This window comes from Anguilla rostrata, chromosome 4 (genome assembly GCF_018555375.3).
Source record: "Anguilla rostrata isolate EN2019 chromosome 4, ASM1855537v3, whole genome shotgun sequence".
NCBI lineage: Eukaryota > Metazoa > Chordata > Actinopteri > Anguilliformes > Anguillidae > Anguilla > Anguilla rostrata.
The window spans coordinates 13,434,531-13,456,163 of record NC_057936.1 but is presented as its reverse complement, the minus strand read 5'-3'; the positions used below and the strand labels follow the sequence as shown (position 1 = coordinate 13,456,163).

Below are 21,633 nucleotides of genomic sequence, written 5' to 3'. Positions count from 1 at the left end.
CAAATAATGTTTTTTCTCTCTCATTTTGACCTTTTTCATCTATGTAAGTGCATCATCTAAATGCCTTGATATCCTTCTAAGACCTGGCAATTCATTTTTATGACCTGCAGGGAATAGGAGTTTCTGGTCTTAATCTCCAGAACCTTGTGTTGTACTATTCGAAACCTACAACAGTAGGGACATTCAATAAAAATAGTTTCACTGCAACATGTTTCTGTCAAGACCTTTATATTAAGTTCAGAAAAAAATTGCATGAACATGATAAACATTAACACAGAATGGAGAATATAGAACATTCACAGAATTTTGACTCTCAGCTTCTCAGAGTGGTCACATTCAATATCCCAAGATGGTAAAAATACCTGAATGAATAACAAAAACAAGTTTAGAACTGTTTGTCCACTTCTATCTTTGTGGTTGTCTTTGACAAAAAAAAACCCTCAAAAAATGAGGTCATAATCCACATAAACCTATAATGGTTATATTGGGTAACATTCCATAATGGGTTTAAATAAGATGTTTTTAAAATCTCTTTCTTACAAAACAAATTTGATCATCAACCTATGTTTGGAAGTGTAATACATGTCATTTGCGCAGTTGTGTTGAATTTGAAACCAGGTCATTGATACCACTACAATGAACACGGTGACCAGCAGCTTTAAATAGTCATTCAGTCGAGCACTGTCCATGAGTAAACTTGCTTAGTAATTTCTCAGAAATACAGTGGGCACACATTATTCCCAGTATGGCTGAACTGACTTTAGTTCTCAATATGCAACAAGTAGCATGAGTCAAGTTTAATGAGTAAATAGATTTAATGTATCATGGAATGTATCTTTATGAATACAGCAAGAAAGATTAAGGTTTAAATTCTACATGACAAAATTGAAGCATAAGTTTAAAACTGACCTATAATTATCATCACCGTATCACCTCTTGTTTTGAAAAGAGCAAGAACTAGAGTGTCAAAGGAAGAAAATGAAAAAAAAAAAATCATGGCCAAGAACAAACTGAGAAATAGCCAGTACTAGCCTGCTGTGTGTTGATCCATCAGCATTTTGCAAATCAGCACTACACGAGTCCGCTAACGGACAGCTGAGATGAGGCAGTTCAGATGGCGATCAGCTGTTAAAACAAGGCTAAATAGTTGCTGATGGGTCCTGCTGCTAGCAGTGAAGGTGATGGGTGTCACCAGTGAAGGTCTCATTGGTGCCTGCTGCTGCTAATGCGCTAATGATCCTGTTATCTCACATCTATAATATTGACATTCTAAATAGATTTTTATTATTGATTAGTGTTGTCCAATGTGAAAAAATTGAAAGAGAAACTTTAATATGCATAGTAGTGTTTTTGGGCCATTTATTTGCAAACGCACCGCAGAGCCAAAGCATCTTGAGTAATAGTACTAGTATCATTATGACTTGGGCTGTATATATTATCAAGACAGCTTAAATCCATACTGCCTAAAGCTTCCGTGTCAGTTCTGAAACTTGTATGACGATATTGCTCGCTGAATTGAAAGTTCTCCTGTCTTCTGAAAATTCCCGAATTGTCATACCCCTCATGGACTACCCAAATAAAATTGCCCTCCTCTAAAAAAAAGAAAATAAAAATAGACCAGGCATATAATTCAAACTATTTTTTAGAAAGCAAACTGAACAACCAATCATTTTAAAGATTCCAGGCAAATAAATTCATGCATGACCAGAAATAACCGTGACCATTGCCATCCAAAACAGAAAACCAGCATATAAATGTATATAGCATATAAATATATTAATTTCTGCAGGAAATCTGAAGAGTTGCAGATACAGCTTGGAATTTCCCTTTCTTATAATCTCATTATTCCTCCTTGCTTTATCTCTTCTATCTGGCTGGTTTCATTTTCTCCAGTAATGCCCCAAGAACTTTGTTATAATTCCAGAGAAAGAGAGTAGCCGGTCATTTGCGATAGAGGTATGACGTAGAATTTAAAAACACCCATACATTTTGATTAAACCTGTCTATCTAACAAAAACAATTATGGTAAAAGAAGATAATGATTTTGGCACAGAGTTCGCATTCAGGGAGTAATGGGAGTAGGAAATTATTCAGGGCGTGATGACTCTGGGAAATGACACACTACTTCTCCACATGATGGGCAGGTTCTCATAACAGTACCTTGTGTCCATTTTGTGGGCCCTAGAAAGAAAATAATTTGGGGGCCCCTCCAAAGACATGGGCACTTTCAGAGATTTTTTCAAATCAATCTGTCAATGGAAGGTGAGAACATGGGGCCCTGGCCGAGAATGCAGGGCCCTAGGCACAGTGCCTGATCTGCCTAGTTGGCGGGATGGCTCTGCATCCTTTTAGCAGATGCTCTTATCCAGATTGACTTAAAATACAGGACAAACATGAAAACTTGGACTTAATTATTACAAAAGGAGTGAGTGCTTGGGGGTGGAGATGGGATGGGGGACAGGATGCAGTCTGTAGGGGAGGGTCTTCAGTCTGCACAGCCGGCTGATGATTCTGCTATCCTGACTACTTCAGGGAGTTATTTCCCCTGCAGTGGGGCCAGCAGAGCCTGCCGGTGTGATTGTGAGAAGCAACCAGGTAGGGAGGGTAGCGTCAGTCACCTTGAAATTGCGGAACAATGAGATCTGGCTGTCGTACAGAGTTCCGCTCCATGCTGCGTATGCTAGAGCCAAAGTTTTAAACAGAGTGAGCCGTAACAGGTAAGAGGTTATGTGAGATGAGACGGAATGTGACAAGTCAAATGGCCAGAGGTTTAAAATCCAGGTTCAGAATATAGAAGTCCTCCCAGTATTTTGTTCCGAACACCTGGGTTTTCTAATTAGCACAATTCTTCAGCCAGGAGGCAGAACTAATCAGTGAAATCAGCTGACTGAGTTCATGGAAGAGTGCTCAACTGAGGCATCTGAATTTGTCAGGAGCAAAACAATTGCTGGAAAATGACCACAATTCCCACCATGAAAATTGCAACCCTACTTGAGAGCGTTATGTTAAGCCTGCCTTTCTCCAGATCCCACCTCCAGCTTTGATAAGCTTCTTCAGAACCCTGCAATCCATCACATCAGTTACTGGGGTTTTCTGAGGTTGCTGCTTGCTTGTTTGCACCGTTTTGCCAAGGCCAGGGTGTCTGAGCTTGATTCATTCTATGGACTCAGCTCTCTTTATTCCCTGACAACATCTCAACCAAAACAAATGAGGGGGAATTTTTTGGAACACACTTTTGAGAAATTGAGATTCTGTATGAGCAAACATTATGAAATAGTCTTACCCCTCACAGAGATATGACCAAGTTCAAATGCAGTCCATGTATATAAATCTACAAATAAAGGATTTCAGAGCCAGCACTTGAAGGGGGATCCTTTTTTTTTTTTTTAAAAAGTGATGCAATCAGTACAATATTCACAGTCCGCACAGAGCATCTGAAAACTAGGCAGCTTTTAAATGAATGTGGGTAGTAAATTTTAAGCAAGGCTTAACCCTCCTTTTCAGTCTGGTGCCAGGACAAAATGCAGGTGGTAGTTTGCAAATCAGGCACAGGAAGAACTCTGACTATTTTTCTCTGGGTGAAGAATTAAGCTTTCGCAGTCCTGTTGGTTGCATGAACTCACACAGGAGTGTTTGTCTGTGCCAACAGAGATGCACTGAAGGAGTTTATGAACATTAATTAGGTGAAGACATTTGTAGAGTTAATGCATTACTGCCCCAGATTGTGATGAAGTCATTTTCAATGACATCATTATTGTCAGTGATAAAATTGAATGTGTCATGAAGAGCAGGCTGCAAATGGTCCATAAATCCAATGAATGGTTTGCATTAGGCAGCTATCACGGTGTCCTTAGTCTGTGCACGTGTGTGTGTGTGTGCTTTTGCGTTTGTGTTTGCATGTTTTGAAAGTAAGCAACCCTGTTTTTTGGACAGTGAATTACTTTTTCTGCTGTATTTACTGTTTTTCTTTCTTCGTGGACAGCTGGTTAGAAAAGACATCACCATAGCTGCTAACATACAGACACAACATCTTTAAGCAGATTAATCTGGATACATAATTACTTTATTAAGACTTATCATGTTCACTTCCAACAACAATTAGCCACAAAGCCTGGCAAATGCAAGAGGTTGGTTTCAGACCTCTGGATTTGTTAATGTTGGCTAACAATCCTCAGTCTTGTCTTAAGTGACTTTTACATGTCTGGGAGGCTTTGGCAATGAAGCCTCTAAATCTCTTGACCAACTCAGTCTAGGATAACAACTATACATTTTTCTTACACCAGGATTATACTGTATATTGCCTATGGTTTTCACAGCTTGTTGTGACCTGTAACCATAAAACACCTTGAAATGTCAATGGCATCCGAATAAGGAGGTGCATTGTTCATATTATAAAAAAGTCACTACGTCTGCATAAAAAATAATATGACAATTTGACATTTTTGATAATGAAATACGTAACAGTATATATGATGCAAAAACACTAGAGTGTATATTTTGTAAATGAGCATCCTCTGCTGGAGGCGGTTACAGTGTGTGTTTGTAAAACTTAAGTATACAACAAAACAAATACAGAGCATTGTCTGCTTTGTTTGAAGGCTTGTGCCACTCAATCTTTTGGGGGGAACAATCAAATAAATGACCTGTCATCAATGCTTGTCCAAGAAGATCAACATCACCCTTAGAATTATGTGAGTAATTATGTAGCTACTGAAAGACATCTAAAAGGTCTAGTCACAATTCCATACCCTTACTCTGCTACAATGAAATTTGCTCACTAGTGTCTTCTGCCAGATTCCTCGCTGATAGAAACAACAATACAAAAGGAGATGGTCTCATTTGTTAAATTCAGGATGCATTAACTCAATTCTTGCATAATGTAAATGCAGATAAACAAAATGCATACAGTCTGTGTCATCTTCTACAATTGAAGTATGATGTGGTTTTTCCTGGGAAAGTATTTGTAGGAAATGCCCATTGGGAACATGAATAGTTTTACTGCTGCCCCCTCCATAAATGTGCTTTGATTTGACCAGGAAAAGAAACGGTGAGTATTATTTCTATTCCATTCAAGTATGGTCCAACATTACATGGAGGTGGTAATGTCTTCATAGTATTAATTATCTATAGTTGTGGCTTGGTAGCAATTGGATGGATGGCATTTTCAAAAAAACACTGAAGTGCTTGGGTCTGCAAAGGCCACCTCACCTAAATCTGTCAGAGGATTTCAGTCTATCATCAGAGCCGCAAAGTTAATCAGAAAAGTCATAAAACAGTACCTTTTACATTAAGTTTCATGAACTCACATCATGAAATTTCATTTTTAATTTTCAATTACATTTACTCTCAAGTGACTGAAGAATTTGTCTTCAAATCACTGAGCCATCCAATTATCAGCATAATAAAATTGATTGAAGTGAAATCAAGCTAGTGACTTAGCAAGAAGGGTGAATGCATTTTACTCCCCTTGAAAGTTTTTTCTATTATTATTTTAAATCTGGGCTTATTCCTAACATTGGACAAACTATGAAAAATTATCACAACTGCCTGTGGTAATTCATTTTTTATTTTAAATACTTTAAAATGTGATTACTGGATATACAAGCTGTCATGGTTCCTTATTCCGTTTGTTGTGCGGCGTCGTGAGTTGTGCTAATCGACGCCGTTTCGTGCTAATCGGCTACTCAGTATCCCTGTTGAAACTGAGTGCTGTTTCAGGTAACTGAGTGTAGTAATCTTCAGGAACGCCTGAGGGCGTTCCGTGATTGCTTTTGATTACGACCGATTGTTTGCACCTGATTGAGAAAGCTTATATACGCTCACGTGAGCTCTGTTCTTCGCTTTTGTGTTTATTTACGCGAAAGCCGGTACACAGAAAAGCTCTCAGAGAAACTGTGGTAAGAAAAAGGCATAGGATTTTTGAATTTAGCTTTTGTTTTCACTAGTAGTAAGACACTTGTCCTACTAGTCACCTAGTTTTAATTCTTTATTCTCCTTTAACGCCTTTTGCCTTCCGCATTTACGAGGCACCCTTTCCTTTTGCTTTTGCATTTACTTGGTGTTGGGATATTCTCCCTTAGGAGTTGAGTTTTTTTCTTTTCGTTATCCCCCTCCTTAAGTCTCTTTCTGAGACCTAGTGGTTATTCCACTTCGGTGGGTAAACTTTAAGAAACCCCTTTTGAATTCACTGTAGTTGCGTGTGGTCGTTACCACTTCCCCACTCTCACACAAGCAGTATAAATTTGTATACATTTCAAATGGACTTGCATTGTAGCTGTCATTGTGATGCTAATTAAGCGCACCTAAATAAATGCAGCTGAAAAATTGTTACCCTTTTATTTTAATGTAGAAATAATTTATGGACACTATACAGGAAATGAACCCTCAAAACTGAGTAGAGAACTTCCTGGATATACTGTGCTTCCATACCCTTTTATACGGTCTATGTTCCATACCGAAGGTCTGAAAAATACTTAAAATACAATCAATTACCCCTAGAGGGAGACATTTAACTTTACATGAGCAACAGAGGACTTTTCTAGAAGGGACCATTGGAGGTACTACTTAGGCCAAGGTGTTTCGTTTTATTTCAACATTACGTAAATTTGGCCTTTCGCAAGGCAATACTTTGGCTATTTTGTACTTAAATGTCAGTACAGTGTATACAATACACTTCATGAAACGTAACGTCAGTGAGCACATTGACAATTGGAATTTATTGGCATATTTGGTTTCACTTACAGCAAAGTTCACCACCAAATGTTGAAATGAAAAGGCGTCGGAGCCGAAACTGCGTGAGCTGAAATTGAAAAGGGGCGTTTGAAAGCCTCAGTTCCGCGTGATGTGTGCATGATTTGTAGGAGAAAAGCTCCCGTTTGCTCAGCAAATCTTCAGTATTAATATTGTATCAATGAGACTTAAAGACTCACAGAGGGGAAACACTATTTTACACCACACGGGTTAGTTACCATTAGCAAACAACATTAAAACTTGATCTGCTGGTTTCAGCTGTCTCTCCTATTATTCACCTATTGTGTGCTGACCTCATTCTCACCACTGAGGTTTAAGATGACAACAAAGCATATGCCTTATGTGTTAGACAAATCTGTGTTCACCTAAGGTATTCCACAGATCCTCTTTCTGATAGGAGATATTCCTGTAGACTGTTTGTTTGACAGTCCGGCTGCAGCCCAGAACTAACAAGTTAAAGGAGGAAACACACAATCCCCATTTAATGCGAATGTAATTTAAATGTAATAATATTGCTGCGCAGTTGTTCATAAATGCCTTGGCATTGATGTGATACAGTTATAATAATTTGGCTGTGATGTGATACAGTTATGGTAATTCAGTGGTCTCAACTTGGTCAATGCATTCCTATTTTTAAATAAGACAGCAATTCCTTTCTCCGTAGGGGATCCCTACACAGAAAGTTAATTGAGCGGCAAAGATGAGCCTGTATTTTCAAGAGTTTCAGCAGTCTGCTGGTTGGCGGAAGGAAAGGTCATGTTGTGGAACTGTAGAAGGGGGTATTAGAATCCTCTGATTTTGTCTGTTCACTCACTGTGCACTATTGCTGGTTGTAGACAGTAACTCAATGCATTGCAAAGAAAATGCAGTATTAATTCAAAAATGAGAACTCTATTGCTGCACAAATCACGCAGGCATTATAATGTTTTCTTTTGCAAAAGTGCTGTTTTAAATCCCTAAATCATTTCCTCTGTTCCCTGCACAGTAAAATGTCCAGTGTTAAATCAACTCCATCCGTTATCTATACCCATTTATCCTCAGCAGGGTCACGGGGTGCTGGAGCCTATCCCAGCGTGCATTGGGCGAGAGGCAGGAATAAACCCTGGACAGGCTGCCAATCTATCGCAGGGCACACACACCATTCACTCACACACTCTTACCTATGGGCAGTTTACAGTCTCCAGTTAGCCTACCTGTCTTTGGACTGGTGGGAGGAAACCGGAGTACCCAGAGTACCATGGGTAGAACATGCAGACTTCACACAGAAAGGCTCAGAAAAGTTGAGATTCAAACCCACGACCTTCTTGCTCAGAGGCGACAGTGCTCCCCACTGCACCACATTCCGGAATGAGGCCAAATATTAAGAGTTGAATTAACACTATTGGACATATCACTGGACATTGAATTCTGTATGATATTCATTATATACTGTAGCTTCATTTCTGAGCACCGTAATATTTTTCAGTAGAATATAATCTTTATATTGCACGTCATCTTGTTTTGGAGAACCAGGATTGTTTTTTTTTTTTAAATGTGAAAATGAAATATGAAAATGTCACTCCGTCTTTTACTTTCATGGGGGCTTCGTTGAAATGCGCCTGTCCAGTTCAGTTTCATTCAGTATTGTCCTGCCGCTTTAAAACTGCGGTAGCCGAATGATTTAGTGCTGAGTTTCATCCCCTGCAATTGTTCCTCATCCGTCTCTCTGAACTCCGCTAACCATCCTGGCCAGCTTTAATATATTAGACGGGGACACTGCACGCTCTATGGCAGTGTATGCAAGTGTTCTAAACTTTGCTAACGACGTACTCTCAGAAGATGGATGTGAACTTTTCAATACGTCTTTTTTTCGCCGGAATATTTGCCATTTTACAGACAATCTTTCTGTGTCCAGCATATGCGTTCCTAGAACCTTACGACCTTTTATATGATAACGGAGTTGAAGCTTTCTACAGCAGTGACTATAAAAATGTGGTGAGCTATATGGAGAGAGCGCTTAGCAGCTACTCTGAACTTCGCCGGACTAAAGTTCGGTGCAGGCTGCAGTGCAGGGACCAGCACCCATTTGATGAATCTTCCTCGGATTTGCGGTTCTTCGACGCTGTGCTTCATAGGGCTTCTTGCTTGAACGAATGTATCGAAAGTGTAGTGGGGTCTCAGTCAATGCACAGAGTTAGTGAGGATGTCATCCAAGATTTCCACAGACGGATCCCCTACAACTATCTTCAGCTTGCGTACGCTAAGGTAAGTGGATGACATAATAACGGATTTTTCTAATCCACGTGACGCCATTGCATTCAGACTCTCATCAAATCATTTCTAACTTTATTTTTCTTACAAGCGTCCGAACGTTCCTGTATATTTAAAGTCAGCGCCTACTGAGATGTCCATTCACAAACTCCAGCCGGCCTAACAGCGGTCCTGTTTGTACGATCATGACGCATCACTCTGCTAAATGGAAATATGGAGATGCTGCGCGAAATCAATAACTCAAAAGAAAAAGTTTGCAACAATTATGGATAACGTACTCATAACCAATTTGCAACTTTTACTATGGGAGTTACGTAAACGAATTTAAAGGTTCCCACGGTGGGCATGCGATATATCGAAAGCAAGATCGGCTGTCACCTTTGTGTGACGCATTTTTGAGCTTGTTGCAGAAAACTTCTCCATTTATAAATAGCCCTTTATAAATAATAACGACACAGCTTCCTAGGTAATAAACAAAACTATTCCATGTGTGGGGCCTGATTGTCATGATATAAATTGGTTTGAATTTACAATTTGTAATTGTGTTAGCCTTTAATTAGACATATTCATCATTATCATACATACATAACTTGTAGAAGTAGTGAACTTTTCAGTTCAACGTTTCAGTTATTGAAAGGAATTGTGTCTATATCTATCCATGAGATATTAACTGGTTTTATTAAACAAAACAAGGAGGTCAAATGCCAGTGGTGTACAGTTTGGGTGTGATAAATTTTCAGTCATCCTTACTTCCATATTCTTTTTCAGACACACAAGACCTGTGAATCACATACTTTTACCTCAGTAATATCCTTATGATCGCTGTTACAACTCTCGCTTGTCTCTCCTACTATCTAAAGACCGATGATATTGATAATTAGTATTTACCAACCCTGAAAGAGACCACTGCTGTTGCTCACACTAGCCTGGGCCTTACTTACATTATTAAGAAATTACTACTTTGGTTAGTAAATTGGAAAATAAATAAATAAAATGAATAAAAACCTGGGAAGAGTAGCCAGCTCTCAGAGCTATATACGTGTAGGGTATCGGGTACTCCACCAACCTCTACTTTGTCTGATGGAAAATCTGCCAGTAATAACTAAATAATGGTACATGATGAAAAATCTTACTGTCCGATTATTACATACTTGGCCCTATAATGTAATGCATTTGCCCTGTAATGTTTATTATTTGTGTCTACTGGGTTTTCCATTGTTGTATGTCTTTGCTCAGCATAAACAGGTTCTGATATGCTGAATAAGGTGTTACGTGATGTTTGACATTGTGTTAAAAGACCAGCCTTTCGCCATGATTGTCATTAGTAATGTAGGATAATTCTGATAATTCAGTCACAAAAATCAAAAATAATCATTGAACCCTGTTTTATCACACTGTCTGACAGCACATGGAATGGATTTGATCTGACAGAGCCTAGTTAAATTTTTGTTTCTCAGGAAGCCAATTTATATGGCGTCATAATTGCCAACATTAAATATCTGTTTGGTCTTTTATCCCAGAAATACTGTTGCATCAGTAAAAAATTGAAAGACAAAATGTGACTGTCAGAAGTACCTTGGCAGCTGGTTCACATCAGCGGAGGTTTTTAGTTAAAATACTGAATTTCCCTTCTATGCCCCTCCTTAATTCTGATCATTCTGTGACTCATCAATCTAAATGTGAATTAACTAGGCTGTAGATCGTCATTTGCTGACAGTTCTCAGACCTCAAAGTAGTATTCTGAAAGGGTTAGCACTGTCCTTTGAACAGTATTATATCAGGTTATTTGGGCTTCAGTTAAATCCAGTATGCAGTAAAATGTCCAGTGTAAATCTGGGGCCATATGTACCCTGTAAGAGTTGATTTAACACCAAGCATTTTACTTTGTGGTATGTTAGACAAAATTGATCAAAATCAGCGAGATGAAGAAAAAAAGATATGCAAGGTCTGAATGATGGTACAGTAGATATTGCAGAAGCATATAGGCCTATAGGATAAGGCCAACATGGGCTGTTTGTTCCCTGTTTTGTAAGGCAGAGAGGAATTTCCCCCTTAAGTATGAAGTGTGCTGAGTGTGTGATGCGTCTCACTGACAGACAGTGCCTGACTGGATACACAGAGGGAACATGAAAAGGATGCATTATGAGAACTCACCCCACCCCTGTGCTGTGCGTCCTCATAAAATCGAATGCATTTGAGGCAGAACTGTTTCATGTTTTTGAACCTAGCCTGCACTGCCATTGTACCTGTTTTAAATTATAGCGAACTTTAAGTGGAGTGGATGTTTTTGTATGCCCTGTGCCAAGCTTTGGCAGGTATCTGAATGTTCTTGGAAATGTTTACTAATTGCTTCCATGTTGCAACCATTTTATTTCAGCACACACCTGTTAACTCGGGTTCATGGTTTGTGGGTGCTAAATAAGTGGCAGTATGTCTGTTTTTCATAATTCATAATTAAACTGGTTGTGCTATGGGTTTATTCCAGCACCAGCACTTGTAAGTTTGGATTGAATAATTACAGCAATAAAGCCCATTTAAAAATAAAAAAGATTCTGTCCACAAATATGCTTTGAGAGGATGTTTACTCATTTCGGTGTTGGATGAATTGTGGATGAATAAATTATTTCAGCCACAATGTTGATATGTGCTTTGTGAACATGTCAAGTGTAGTATAACAATACAGTAGTGTGGATTAGAGGTTAGGGTGCTGTACTGAAAACATGATTATCTTGGGTCTAAGTTCCATTGCATTTCTTCAGCTACTCCATTGGAAATCCAACTGTACACACTGGTTTGCAGACTGCAAACATGACTGAGTTTTAAGTGAACCTGGATGAGGCCACCTTATAACAAAAATGAATACTTGTTCAGAACATGCCCTTCAGAATAAATTTTCTTATCCCCTTCCCCTATTTCATTATTTTGTCTGTTTGTCTCCTTTGCTTTGTGTGGGGGAGGGGGGGACAGGGGTGGTTAGGCTCGGGTACACTGTGAAGCATATTGTGACAAATTCATGGAAGATATGTGTAAGATTTAATTGATTGAAATTTCTGTAATGTGGTCAGTTTCCTGAGAAAGTAGGCTATAGGATCAGGAAAAAAGTGGGGAAGACATTCAAATGATTGCCTCTGCAACCCCAAATTACCCTCCTCTGTGACTCCCTCTGTAATTTAAGTCATTTACTGCGTGCGCTTAACCAGATGACTTCACTGTTGAGCTCTGCTGTCCATAGGCTGTGCTGGAGGCCTTAAGAATTGATTCAGTGGGAGCTGGACCCAATAAAATATGAATGTTGTCATGCCTCTTATGGAAATCTCAATTGGTCCATTGTGTCCATATGCATTGTTAGAAAGTGTCCCTGGAAGACTCATAACCTGCTGTGTAACATAATCATATAATAAGATAATAAAACCTTAAAGATGTCAGATGTGGCAAATAGAATTTTAAAATGAAAAAGACAAAACCTGGCAAAGCTGGTGATCTTGTGATAAGCAAAGGAACCATGAAACATTAAACCAGGGTTGGAATGTTATAACCAGTAGGCTAATTAAACTTGAAAATGGTAGTGTGAGTGATTGTGATTGGGTGGAATCTGTTCATGGTATTGCACTCATTCAATGCGAATTCCTGAAATTCACACAAGGGGCCCAATGGCAAATTAAATAATCGTGTCATTGGCCATAGTGTCCTGGAGAATACACAGTGATGAATGTGTTCTGTTGAATCATTCCTGACCAGACTAGACACCAAGACACTCGGAAAGTGGCATTGAATGGTCCGGACTGTTCGGACCAGGTGGCCAGCCAGTGTCTCGGTGTTGTGTCAGTCTGAGTTTTAATGAAAGGCCTTGTCTTGGGGAACTGGTATCTCACAGAATGTGTTCCCTGGTCATCTTTGAACTCTACAGTCACCACTGTTGATTGACACACAGTTCATTGTGGAGCCCAGTGGACTCTAGAATGTCTGTACAGTCTTCCCAGGCCGGAGAGACATTCTTTCCTTTATCTGACTGATATGTGGAATCATGTTGTGTGATGCGGAATACATCGCTGTAGGCTAAGGTGGCTCTCTTTTTTTCATGATCAGTAGAGAGAACAGGGTGGATGGAACAATGCACTAGTCTAGACATATAAAGACATTTGCTCAGACAAGGCCTTGGTCCAGTCTCTGAAATGTTCCCTCTTGCTCCGAGAAGCCATAATGGTTTCAACACAAACTTTACAGAGAATCAGTGGCATATTATATTTCTTCATTGAGCAACATAGCAGCTTGAAAGGGCTGCTGAAGCAATCCAAAGCCTGAGGGACTGTGGAGCCTGGACATCTTAAAACCATCCGATTGATGTCCAGCAGTGTTTTTTCCCCGCATTCATTGGCCAAATGTGTAGAGTTATAGCACTGTTGACTCCGTAACATGTATAAATGAATTTGAGATCTAAAGCATTCCTGTTGCGTCTCCTAATACGCAAACATCGAAATAAGTAGGAGTTTGTGAAAATAAATAACATTCCTTTGCTATTTAACATTCCAGCCCTACACACCTCTTGGCCCAGCCGCTGTTACAATGGGGGCCTGTGGCCTGGGTGTCGGAACCCACAGGAGCTAACTGTTCCCCAGGCCAAGCCTATGCGTGTCCCCAGTTTGCCCGTAATTTATTTGGGCAAATATTTTGTTTTCCTGTTGTAGCATGTGTACTCTCCTTCTGGAAATGACGAGCACCTTGTGCGAGTGTGAAAGGGCAGAAAGGATTTCTGTACTACTGCCGGACTCCTCCCACATAGCCCCTGTTGCCCGGTTACCCACTGGCCTATCCTGGCTCCATAACCTAAACCACAGCAGGATCAAAGCTTTCTACAGGCCCTGGATGTACCTGTTCATTGGAACAGGGCCTGTTCATGTCACAGCTGTGGCCAAAAGCTGGGAGCATTCACTGTTTGAGTGTGGAAGCTCATTAGAACCAGACAAATGAACTAGATTTTTGGCCAGAAATATTTCTGCAGCATGACGTATTTCAAAATAGTTTTGTTTTTCCATTTTTTTGCTTGATTGGTGGGACTGTAGATTAGGAACACGTGGATGCATTCTTATGGAACATATTTTTTAGTAGAAAAGAAATCTGCTGTAGAAGAACATCTTTTCAAGTTTGTTTTTCATTAGAAGAATGATTAATATGCACTATCTAGTTTTTCATTTTTTTCATGAGGAAAAAAAGCCTGTGTGTGTAAAAATGTCATTTTCAAATATATTTCAGTCAGGAAAACTCTTGCATTTAGATTTAAATTATTTATCAATATGCAAAGTAATTATTTTTGATTTGGCACTGAATGGATCTGCTTTCGGTACACCTGTGCACACACAAGCATGTACTAACCTATCAAATAGGGATCACGATGCATGTCCTCTACTAAACGGGTGAAATACCAAAACCCCCCAGCACCTACAAGCTGATCCATATAACAGGTGGAAGCTAGGGTGGTGGAGGGTGACCACAACTCTGTGACCTGTAGCAAGCGTAGCATGCAAAAAAGCAGCACAGGCAATGAGAAGCACCTGAGAGGTCTGACTGTCGGTTTAAAACAGGCAGTCCATTAGCGATGTGTGCATTTGATTGGTTGAGTGTGAGAGCATTTGGTTGCTGAGGCCGACCAACAGCAGGAGTTTCCTGACCGAACATGGGCTGCGCACTTCATCTGTGTCGCTCATTAACACTGGGACAGCAACTGACAATAGCTTTTGAGTTTGTTTTTCTGTATTTTTAAAATGATTAAGCTAGGAGGTTTGGTCACGCCAGCACGCTAAAAAGAATTGCCTCTTGTCTGAAGCTTGAACACACGAGAGAGAAACTTAAGCCCTGGAAATAATGCTTTATACAAGATGTTTCATGCAACCACCTTGCAGTTGAAACTTGAAAACAGTTTTCCTTTTTTTGGATTTCTAGAGAGCACTGTGACATTTGGCTGCATCATAACATTCCGTCTTGGGAGCATGACTAACTCTGGATTTTCCCGAATCTTTACTCTTAAGTTTCAGCTTTGTTAGTGGTTGTTTTATGGATAAGACTAAAGGATTTGCTGACGCGGTCACATTTTGGTTGGCCTCTCTCGTAATCTCTGTCATTAACAGAGAGAGAGCCTTCAATAATAAGCAGCGAGCTGGGGCGTGAAACATCCTGCTGGGTGGCATGGGGAGCGTCATACGCGGGCTCCCTTCCCATGGCTCATGGACTGAACAGTCCCTTTGGTCTTCCTCACATTGCTGTCATACTCATGCAGTTAGTCCAGTCTGATGGGATATCTGCTTCCAGTTAGCCTTCCCGTACCGAATTGGATCCCAGTCAGGAATGTTAAAAGCTGGATTTTCTATTAAATAAAATTCTCCCTCTTATTTTCTGCGGCTCCTATCATTTTGTTCCCTTCCTTTGGCTCAGGAGCCGTACGTCCTGATACTCTCCTCGGTTGTTAACGGTTGAAGGAATGTTTCTGCTTCTTTCCTTTGGGCGGAAGAGCAGGCCGACCTGTGCTCCGTTGAGGAGAAAGCTCAGCGGCCCCTTTTAATCCAGTGGGGCCGCGCCGAACGGGCCGTCCGTCTGGCGCGATAGCGGCGCGATTTGTGCCGCGTCAGCGCGTGTGGCGAAGGTGGACAGTCTGGAGAGCACGCCGTGTCCTTCCTGCTTCAGCGGAAGGTTATTTAGTTCAGTTGTTCCCTGGCACGGGCGCCTGACCGTTCCAGGGAGATCCGAGCCACGATCGAGCACGGAGCAGTCGGGCTGTAATCACCGCACAGGCAGTGAGACGCTATGGCAGTGCGATTGAATTAAACATTCCGGTCTGGGCGAGGGGGGGGGGGGGGGATCAGCGACTGTGTGCTGTGCGCTTTTCGGGGAAATGCAGCTGGACTGATGAGTTTATTTTTGCAGGCACCTCTGGGGGCCTCCACGCACGGCCTGTGAAGGAGAGAACTGGCACGGTAGTCGCTGAAACGTTCAAGTTCATTAGCCATCCTGCAGCCTCATTTCAACTGACTCTGGATGAAGGAAAGAAGGGAGGAGGAGAGCCCTGATTGAAATCATATAAAAAATATCTGAGGCACAATCAAGCTTTCAGAACCTGTGGAAACGCATCTAAATCACTTGTGATGTAACAGTACATTTTACATTTTACATGATGCTTTCCTCCTTCTTGGTCATGTCAGACTAAATGTTTACCCTACCCTGTTTTTTGTCTTTGAAAACAAGTCTCACTAGACTAAATTTTTAAAATTTATTTTAATGGTAACAATTAAACAATTAATGTCTGTTTTTATGGGATTAATTCAGTTATGCAGTGGCTGATGTTTATGCATACCTGTGTTGCTCTTATTGCTTGGTGTGCTGATTCAGTTCCACATCACCTCAACACTACAGTAACTGCATAGACCTGTGCTCTTCAACCGTGGAGGTAAATGGCCGGTCGGCAGAGCACTGTCCCAGTTGAACTCTATTTTAGCCTGACTGCCCTTTGGCAGTTAACTGCTTAGCGGGTGGGTATGTTTTATTTTTTTTGTAGCAGTATTTAGAAAAGCGATGGGTCAGTCAGAATGCAGAGGTGTCAGGATCTACGCTAGGAAGGAAAGATAGAAAAATGAAGACCCTGCCATAAAGTAGGTTCCTCGGTTTTCACATCGCCTCTCAATCCAGAGTCAATTCGCCTGGAGCCAAAAGCTATTCTGAGAGAATCCAGCTTCTTTTGTCGCATGAAATGGAGCTATTGCGTGATCACGTCTCTTTTCATGAGAATTTGTACTGTGTTGGGGAGTTCTCTGCATTCTTGTTAGATCATTGCTTATTCCCATAGGGAAGGATGGAAAAACTCCTTTATTAGGAGCCCTTTTTTTCTGATTGAGGTCCAGGAATCTAACGGCCCAGGGCAGATGGTCTCTCGGTCACCACTCCCTGCATGTGTGCAGTAATCTCTGCTTTAATACAGAATCCGGGGGGTTCCAAGTCAGTTTGTTTTGCCTCTCACGCAGGCTTCAGAACGAGGGAGTGAAAGCACAGACTCCCGGGTGTTATCTGGCAGAGTTTTGAGAAGGTTCTAGATTTAGTGGAAAAGGGGAACCTGCCGCCAAGCAAGCATCTGTTTCGTTTGACAAACGGCCGTCTTGCTGAGTGCTGGAGCAGCCTGCTGAGGTCCTCGTTGAATCCCGGGAATCCATTCCCTTTTCCTTTTTTTTTTTTTTTTTTTTTTTTTTTTTTGTTGAATGAGACACATTCCCTTTCTCTCTGGCCTGCAGTCGGTACTCAGCCTCATCTGAAAGCGCTGACAGTTTGACCTGGGGCGACCTCGTTCCTGTGCGCGGACCCAGGCAGGACGAGCAGAGGGAGGGGCCTGAAGCCAACGTGTGTGCGTGCTAGTGCGCACGTGCCTGAGCGCGTGTACTACAGTTTGGAAACATGACAAGCATGCAAGTGGGCCAAGTTTGAAGGGGAAAAGAAAAGAATTGGATGGGTGTGAGGCTGAGCCAGAGAGGACAGAGAAAACACTCATGGGAGCCAATAGGCCATTTGGGTGTGGGAATGAGAGGTTATTGCTAGTAAACTGTGGGTAAATCCAATCTTAGTGTAATGAAGGGCACGTTGAACTTGTGGTCACCCCATTGCTGAGCAGGCATCTTCATCCACTGTAATTTGCATATCTTACATTTTTTATATATCATATTCTTAGTACAGCTTAAGTATCTTGATCAACAATGTGGCAGTTGTAGCTCAACTAGGATTTGAACCTAAAATCTTCTGGTGACTAGTCAAGCTCATGGAGTGCGTATCTGAGACATGAAGAACTCGTATTGTTTCTCGGATGTCTAAGAGGGATCAGTTGGGGGTCAGAAGCATGACATCCTAGTTAGAACCTAATTTTCACAGGAAGAAGCAACACATTTCAGAAGCTGTACCACTGTACAGAGCATTGGGCAGCACTGGCCATGTGTGTAAGCATTCAGTGAACTGTTCATACAAAGCCTTCTCTAGCAGACACTGGACTGAAGCTGGATGATTTATTGAGTTGATCTCACACTCGTTGTTTTGAAGAAGACTGTTTGAGCAGTTACATCACAGAGGCAGGTTAGCACAAAGCATTTTGCACGAAGTATTCTGTACTGTGCTGCTGTCTGCTACTGCATTTGTGCAAAGGCATCAAGCCATGCATGCTAGTCTCCTGAAAATCACATCCAGGAAATCCTAATCAACAATATTGTCATCTGTGGGGGTGGGGGTTGATAGGGCAGGGTGGAAGGAAGTGGTTTCTATTTTGGACCATGTTCCTCCTCTTGTTATTTTTGTCTGATGAGCAGCAATTGAGCGAAGACTGCCTTAACAGAAATTCAAGTATCTTTCTATGGCAGATTTCATGGGTTTATTTTAGATCTAGCAGATATATGCATTGTATGTGCAACTACCAAAGTGGTAAGTTATTTGTACTTGGATTTTCACCCTTCCATACACTATTGTTAACAGTTAGGAGGATGATGTGATTAGATGATCCTCTTGCTCTGTCAGTCTTGCTGTGATGTTCACGGAGTCATATCCGAAGTGTTTACAAAAAAACATTTATTTTTATAACATTTACAAAAATAAATCACTATAAATCGCTATTAAACTTCATCAGGTCAATTACACAGCATCCACAAGGAAAATAAGTGACTTGACACATCCATTCCTTGATCATTTTCTTGGCAAGCTGCTGAAAAGTATGTCTAGGGAGAGCGCAGTCAATACCCGTTGGTACGGTGCCATAATAGCAGCAGTCTGCCTTTCAGATGCTAATGCAGATATACATTATAGACATGTGTCTTTTATTACGACCTGCGGCGTAACATGACCGCAAGGCCGAGATCGGATCCCACACTAAAGAGGCCCCATCAGAACGTGTTTACACCAGACGGCCCACTCTGTTCATAAACGCAGCCGGGCGCCTGTGTCCCTTTGGGTCCCCTCTCCGTGACTTCTGGAAGGGAAAAATCGCAGCCGCTTATGGTCCAGTAGAGTCTGAATTTCCGTTGCTGTTATCCAACTAGGGGGGCTGAAAAGCTGGTAAGCCTTGCAGTGCATTTGAAACCTGTGAAACTCATAACGCATAGCTCTCATTCTCTGACCAAGGCTGTTTTGCTCTGAACTACCCCTGCTGTTGTTAGAAAATGGCAGAGTAACACAGCCTTGAGCATCTGCTCTGGCTTGGCTTTCACTTTGCGTCAAACGGTGACCGTGAGAAGTGCAAAATCACTGTGAAATCCATGGGCTTAGTTCGATTACCCGTTACCTATGATACACATTTAAAAAACAGGACGCATCACAGTTTCTTTCCGTATTTCAAACGGGTATGCCGTTTTAGGATCTTTGGTGAGTTCTTGGGATTACACACATCATTTAATACAGACGTCTTCATGCAGCGTTCCTCATTGCGCAATAAGTAACTGCAGCTTAGACTCGTCTTATCGCTCTGACATCTGGCTCGGAGGTCCGAGCTCTTTCCCTTCCTACCGGACATGCTCGCCTCAGCATTAAGATGGCTCTCTGCCAAATCTGTCTAATTTAAACCCGCAAAGCTGGGCTTCGGGAGCGAGACCCATGCAGTCTGCCAATCGTTGTCTCCCCCCTGCCCCCCCACCCTTTTTTTTTTAATGGTCACACGGTTTACTTTGGGCAGGCGCTTTTAGGGACTCGGACGTCGACCCTTCCCTGACCCAGCGCGGACGGCCCCTCTCCACATCTGTTTCGAATCGTGAGCCGCTCTCTAACATATTACCAACAGCCATGCTAATTGGTGCCCGCCAGCTTCAGCTGTATACTTCCAATAAAGTTTACGGGCCGGGTGTCCGCGAGGGGAGGCGTCGAGCGCGCCGGAATGCGCACGGCGGAACAAACGGCCGCATTGTTTAAAGGTCGGTGAGGCAATCTCTGGTCCCAATCACAGCCCGCTTTGAGAATATGAGAAATTATGGGGAGAGCAGCACAATCACCAGATATTGTGGTGTATTACTAATAATCAACATATAATTAACATTGAAGGCAGTGACAGCCACCAGTATGTACGATACACTATTCTTTCCGCTGTCTCACAAAACTTGTGGTATGAAAGACTATGTGGCTACTGTTTCCCACAACATTTTAAGTGTGTATACAGTAACAAGATTAACTGTTTAAAAGTGTTCAAGATTGTATTCATTACTTTTGAAGATTTCAGAGGGAGAATTCCTTTTCCGGTTTAACCCCTGTTTCTTTCCTGTTAGATTTGTTTTTATCTAATGTTGTCAGTTTGACTTCATTTGCCTCGATGGGAGGCGGCCCCTTGTATTCACAAAGCAGTTCTTTGAAGCTCTTGTTTGCGGTGTCAGCCTCATCTCGGAGTGAGGCTTTTCTGCATCTGCGAACGTCGCCTGGGGAAAAGTGTTCCTTCATTGTTTCCGTGATCTCGGTGTTGCGCCTCCTCCGTGTCTCCCGCACTTCCTTCGAGCCCCAGGCCTCCTCGCCTGCCCGTGAGGAGCAGCTTCATTTCCTGAGCCCCCCCCAGCCGGCCGTCAGAGGCTCACGCGAGATTAACAAGAGTGAGGAGTGGGGCTTCAGCAGGAGGTGACACATGCAGGCAATGTATGAGCTGAGGACAGCCTCTGCCAGATTCGGGTAGAGCAGTGGACCTCAGGGCCTTGGGTAACTGGCTTCTCGTGAGAGAGGGTTGACGGGCCTGGAGTAGACCAGGAGGTGTGAGGACTCAGGATAGATCATGTGAGGATTTGAGGATATGTGGATAATGGAAGGATCTCCTCTCCCTCTTGGCACGGGGGATCGGTCTGTGCCAAGAGGATCTGCCACAGTGCACTCCCACTCCCAGATCACAGCTGTTTCCAGCCAAGGCCACTCTCATAGGCTTTGGCTCTTTGGGGGGGTGGAGCTCTGCGCATGGTAACCCTTGAGTCACCGCTGTAACATGAAACCCTTTCCCAACACCCTCCTGCAGGATGTTTTGGTACTAAATTGATCATTCCTTGGGGGAATAAAAGCAGTATACAAGAGGATTTGTACTTAATACTCTATCCATTCTTTTTCTATGGAAATGCTTTAGGCTAGTCTGTGACTAGTCTCTTGTTTGTTTCTCTTTGTTTAATCTGAGATTATTTTTTGTGAAAGCAGTTAAAGCCACAATAAAAGGCAGGACCTGTGTCTGATGATGGGAAAGCTCTGCTCCCCAGTTTAAAGTCACACCCATCATTGGTGAACAGTCTAGCGTGTTCCTATGAAAGAGAAAGAGGAGCGTTTTTACATGGAAGACCTCCTGTGTTGAGATTCTCTGAAATTTATGTATCTTAGCTGTCGTCATGCACCACGCGCAGCCTCCATTTGCACTGTGATGGAGCACGGCTGTTCCTAACGGCTGTTTGTTGAGTTAAATTGACTTATACCAGAATTGACCGGCGCTTTTTCAGTGCACGCCGAGGCGCGTGGGCGGTGCCTCAGCCTGTAGAGTGGCCTGCGCAGGGGCCGGTCGGCCTGGAAGAGCCTTTTGCTTTTCTTTTTCTGTCCTTAGGGGTCAACGAGGATGGGATAGATGGGGAGAAGTTGGGGCCTCTCATTCACGGTCAGACTGCGACCCTGAAACCCTAACCG

General features: G+C 42.0%; 1 protein-coding gene across 1 annotated transcript in view; it reads left to right on the top strand.

The window, feature by feature from the left end:
• The first annotated feature begins 8,463 nt into the window (after nucleotides 1-8,463).
• The window catches only part of p3h2 (prolyl 3-hydroxylase 2), a 55,650-nt gene continuing 42,480 nt past the window's right edge, over nucleotides 8,464-21,633 (top strand). Inside the window, exon 1 of the mRNA XM_064330777.1 lies at nucleotides 8,464-8,994. Coding sequence (XP_064186847.1) covers nucleotides 8,569-8,994 — 426 coding nt within the window. The 5' untranslated portion in view covers nucleotides 8,464-8,568. The remainder of the gene's footprint in view (nucleotides 8,995-21,633) is intronic.